General features: G+C 48.4%; 2 protein-coding genes across 2 annotated transcripts in view; both read right to left on the bottom strand.

The window, feature by feature from the left end:
* Positions 1-660: 660 nt before the first annotated feature.
* On the bottom strand, positions 661-1,278 carry LOC137981978 (uncharacterized). The gene has a single exon (XM_068828999.1). The coding sequence runs from the start codon at positions 1,276-1,278 to the stop codon at positions 661-663; it is 618 nt and encodes a 205-aa protein (XP_068685100.1).
* Positions 1,279-1,309: 31 nt separating this feature from the next.
* LOC137982344 (uncharacterized) overlaps positions 1,310-5,000 on the bottom strand; it is a 3,697-nt gene continuing 6 nt past the window's right edge. The window contains exon 1 of the mRNA XM_068829436.1: positions 1,310-5,000. This exon is cut by the window's right edge and continues 6 nt beyond it. Coding sequence (XP_068685537.1) covers positions 1,310-4,996 — 3,687 coding nt within the window. The 5' untranslated portion in view covers positions 4,997-5,000.

Genomic DNA, 5,000 nt, shown 5'->3' on the forward strand with positions numbered 1-5,000 from the left:
ATGTGTGAAGATCTCAAAACCGTTGCTGCCTGGTTCTGTTCAAACAGTCTCCTTATAAATCCTGATAAGACTAAATTACTTGTGTTTGGCACAAGACAAATGTTGTCTAATGTATCTAGTAATTTCAAGTTATCTCTACTTGGTAAAGAACTTTCACCAGTACCTTTTGCTAAGGATTTAGGGGTGTGGGGAATAAGTGAGGAACCCACACTGCCACTTTTTTTCAAGATTATAATTCTCTCAGATCTTCTCGCGTACACAACAACGTTAGGTCTATAACCGACTAGAACTACAATCAATTGTTCCCTTATCTTATGGACGCACCTTGATCACACGTAAGCTGATTGGCTATAAAGATCTTTCACGCAAAAGATAAACAAACTTATTTATCGGAGCAGACAGAAAGTAACGCTCGATTTCCGGACAGATATCTCGCAATCATAACATCAACATTAGTTAAATCAATACTAATTATCTTGTTTCCGACACACTCCCCCCATGTGCTTTCCACGAGGAAGCACATGTAATCAGAGGAAACTTGATCAGTTCATTTAAGTATAGTGTAACAAAAACGAAGTAGTTTTTTCCTTTTTTTTTTTTTTAAGTTTGAGTCACTCAATGCCTATATGCAACATCATAGTTCGATCTTGTTCCCTGGTTTTAAAGTTCTCCATCTTCAGCAACACCCTGAATACGCAAGGTAGCAGCCACAGCAGCATCTCTCCTTGGACGGAAAACTGATGCTCCAGCATTAAGCTGTGGCGGCGCTGCAGCTCTTTCTGGCACTTTATCACAGGTTAATTCCAGTGGGTAAAGGTGTTGGATTGGTCTCTCCAAGAACGTTTTTCCCGCGCGTAACTTCACCGCTCGCACTTTTCCATCTCGTCCTTCAAACAGCTCTTCCACAACACCAAGGGGCCACTTCCCACGATTTTTGTCTTCTGTACGGATAATGACGACATCTCCTACGTTCAGTGGCCTGGGTGTACCTGGGATGTTGTGGGTGTGTCGTTCTCTCAGTGCGGCCAAGTATTCCCGCGTCCAGCGCTTCCACAAGGCATCTTTGCAGGTCCTGAGGTACCTTTCCCGTTTTCGCAGATCATAATCTTCCTCTCTCCACGGCTGTCGCTCAGGCAGGCGTATAGATCTTTGGAATAGAAAGGAGGACGGGGTCAGTAGAGGGAGCTGGACGTCATCTTCCACATACGATAGGGGGCGGCGGTTTAAGTGAGTTTCCACATCGAGCACAACTTCGGACAGCTCTGACCAGGTCAGCATTCCTCCCCCAATCACTTTGTAGAAAGCGCGTTTAAAAAAGGCCCACCAGTCGCTCGAACTGGCCGCCCCACCAGGGTGCTCGACTCAGGTTGAATCTCCAAGTGATCTTCTGTGATGCTAGGTAGTCTTGGATTTGCTCGTCTTTCTGGATTTCTTTCAACAGTTTTGCCGCTCCCACGAAAGTCCTTCCATTGTCTGAGAAAATCTTAGATGGTCGTCCTCGTCTAGCGATGAATCGCTTTAGGCTTGCCATGAAGGTAGTGGTTTCTAGATTTGGTAGGACTTCTAGGTACAAAGCTCTCGTTAAACTGCAGGCATAAAGCACCAAATAGGCTTTCCCTTCTGCTCGTGAAGACTTGCGGTACTTAATGGGGCCGGCAAAATCAACACCCACTACTTCGAAAGGACTTGATCCCTCTCTTCTCTCAGGTGGCAATAAACCAGGGGGTGGAGCTGCGAGAGCAACTGCCTGAAAACGCTTGCACCCGTAGCACTGCCTGATGGTTTTCTTTGCAAGGCGTCTAAGGCGTGGGATCCAATACTCCTCTCTGATTTTAGCCATAGTGAGCCCCACTCCCCCATGGAGTGTGGCTTTGTGGGCGTGTTGAACAATTTTCTCAGCAAAGGTCGTTGCGTCTGGTATGTAGATCGGATAGGGACCTGGTAGTCTTCCACGGCACTCTAGCAACCCGTCTTTGTTTCTCTGTAAGTTGAGCCTCAGTCGGTCTTCTTCCATTTTTGCAGTACCCTGGCTTTGGGCGCGCATCAACCAGAAGAGGGTTTGCTTTCCAATTTCTTCTGTTGTGAGAGGGCCCTTTGATCTGTTTGCTTTCTTTGTTCTAGCATTTTGGGCGAACCGCATGATCCAGGCGCACACTCGCAACGTCTTCCAGTATGAGCTTTTGGCAAGGAGTTCGTCGAGCTCATCGTCAGAATTCACGGCCAAGGCGAATAATTCCTTTGTGGTTTTCACCTCTTGGTTGGATTCCTTACTGGGTGCGGTGACAAGGTTTTCTGGCCATTTCCTAGGGTCACTAAGCCACTCTGGTCCACTCCACCATAGTTGGTTCTCTTTAGATACCAATCCACCACGGCTGGCAAGATCTGCAGGATTGTCTTCAGTTGGTACGTGCCGCCAGATAACCTCAACATGCTCTCTGATCTTCCGTACTCGGTTAGCCACAAACTGCTTGTAGTCCCCTCCACCTAATATCCAGTACAAGGCAACACTGCTGTCCAGCCAACAGTGTAGGGAAGTTACTGGGAAGCCTTGAAGTGCGTCTTGTACGTTACTCAAGAGGTTTACAGCCATGTGTCCCGAGACCAGCTCTCGTCGAGGTATAGTTAGGCCTTGCTTCGCTAGTCTTGCTTTCGCCGCGACAAGTCCTTGATTTAAAGTGCTTGGTTGTTTGACGACGGCGTAAACAGCAGCGGCGACACCCTTTCCGCTTGCGTCCCCGAAGGCGTGGAGTTCAATTTTCTCGATTGATTCTTGGGCGCTGGTCAGTGCTCTTGGGCAGGAAACTTCATGTGGTAAAGAGCGCTCCCACTTCTGCCACAGTTGTTCTAAAGGCGCAGATAACGGTGCATCCCAAGCGGATTTCTCTTCGCAGGCATTTCGGTAAAGCAGCTTTCCTTGTAAGGTTATTGGCGCGATCAGACCAAGGGGGTCATAGATTCTTGCTACTTTTCCAAGAATCCCTCGTTTAGTAGGTTGCGCAACTTCTTCTGGAATAGTGACTGCAATTTCGTCTGTTGATTTATTCCATTTTAAACCAAGCAGACCGCACTCTCTGGACTTTACTCCTAGTTGCTGTTTGGCATAGCTCAAGTCATCTTCATTCCCGGCGTCCTCTGAGATCTCTAATTTAGGGATGTTTGAGTGCCACTTGTGCAAATGAAAGGTGGCCCGGCGAAATATTTCGGTTGTTTTAGCTTTCTTTTCTTCGGTTTCTTGGACAGTTCCTCCGCCAGTAATGAGATCATCTACATAAAGTTCTCGTTCTATTCCCGCAACAGTATCAGGGTGATCAGCTCTACAAGTGTTTAAATGGTGCTGGATTACGCCGCCAAGCAGAAAAGGCGAGGGTCCCAAGCCAAACAGTGCTCTGGTGAACCTGTAGGTGCGAATACGTAAGGGATTCTTGCCGTCTAGCCAGTGGAAACGCAGTGCGTCTCGGTCTTGCTCGCGGATACGCACTTGAAGAAATGCCTTGCGAATATCACCGGCTAGGGCTACTGCATGAAACCTTCCTCTTAAGAGTACTTTCCACAGCTGATTCTGTAGGGGTGGTCCAACCTCTAGGCAGTCGTTTAGGGAGGGAGCTGAGTCATAAGCTCTCGCTGAGGCATCGTATACAATCCGCGTCTTAGTAGTTTCGGCGCTCTCTCTTACAACAGCCTTGTGGGGGATGTAGAACTCTCGTCCAGATGCTGGCATCTCTGCCTCTTCTATAACTCCTTCATGTAGCTGTTCTTGGATGATTGCATCATCGTCGTTAAGCTTCCCTGTTTTCTTCAGTCGCTGAACTAGGCTTCCGAGTCGCTTCAAGCTCCCCGACTTGTTAGAGGGCAAGGGAAGATGATCTCCTTTCCAGGGAAGGCCGGTCTCGTACCAGCCTTCAGGGCTGCGGCTGAGCTGTTCGATGAACTCTTCATACACCACGCTTTGATCTCCATTTGGTTTATCTTCGAGCCCTAGAACGTCCATGCGGCAGAGCTCTTCATAACTGGTTGAGGTCGTTTGGGCTAAGAACATGCTGTCAAGGTTTTGCTCTGTTCCTGGAGACATAATGGTCCACCCAAAGAGAGTGAACTCGGCCACAGGCTCTCCAATGGATCCAGTACGCTGGGATGTAGACGTTTTAATCTTCGCGTAATCACTCGCTCCCAGAATAACATGAACCGGAAGTAGGCTCTTGGTGTCAGTGTCTTCTATGTCCACGCCTTTCAGATGACGGTATTTTCTGATCATTTCCCTGTAGTTCGGGTTTTCCACGCACAACAGTTCAGCCCGGTCTATCCTGTTTGCGCTGAGAGGGATGGTATAGTTTCCTTTTGTGTCACTCACTTGAACGTTGTAGGTTTCGGTTCGCTTGGTAACGGTGCCCACAATAGTTTGTATTTGTCGCGTTAGAGTGCGTGACGGTACAAGATTTAATCGATCCAAGATGTATCCCGAGGCATAAGAGGCAGTTGCCCCGGTATCCAAAAGGGCTCTACAGGTCACGCCATTCAATTTGACGAGCACAACGGGATGGCACACTTTCTCTCCTTCTTGGGTCGCAGTTAACGCCACCCCACCGCTGGTTGTTGTTTGGCGTCCAGCTGTTGTCGAACGATCGCAAATAGACGAGTGATGCTTTTGTTTACAGTGTACGCACGATGTGCGGCTACGGCATTGTGATGCATTGTGTTGTGTTCCAGTGCAGTTAAAACACAAGCGTTTGCTTTGTAGAATTCTTCTGCGCTCCGCTGGAGATGTCACGCTGTCACATTCCCAGGATCTGTGAGTCTCGCGATCGCAGTAAACACACACGCGTCTTGAGATTGGTCCGCGGTCTTGCGTGTAGAAACTATTATCGCGAGGAGTACGAGGAGGGCGCGGCGGTCGTGGAGGCCGAGAACGCAGATGTGAGGGCTGTGATGGAGAGATCTCGTGAACCGACTCATTTACTTTCATTGGATGGATAGCTTTCCATTCTTCTAACGATCGCATTAGC

This window comes from Montipora foliosa, chromosome 13 (genome assembly GCF_036669935.1).
Source record: "Montipora foliosa isolate CH-2021 chromosome 13, ASM3666993v2, whole genome shotgun sequence".
NCBI classification, from domain to species: Eukaryota; Metazoa; Cnidaria; class Anthozoa; order Scleractinia; family Acroporidae; genus Montipora; species Montipora foliosa.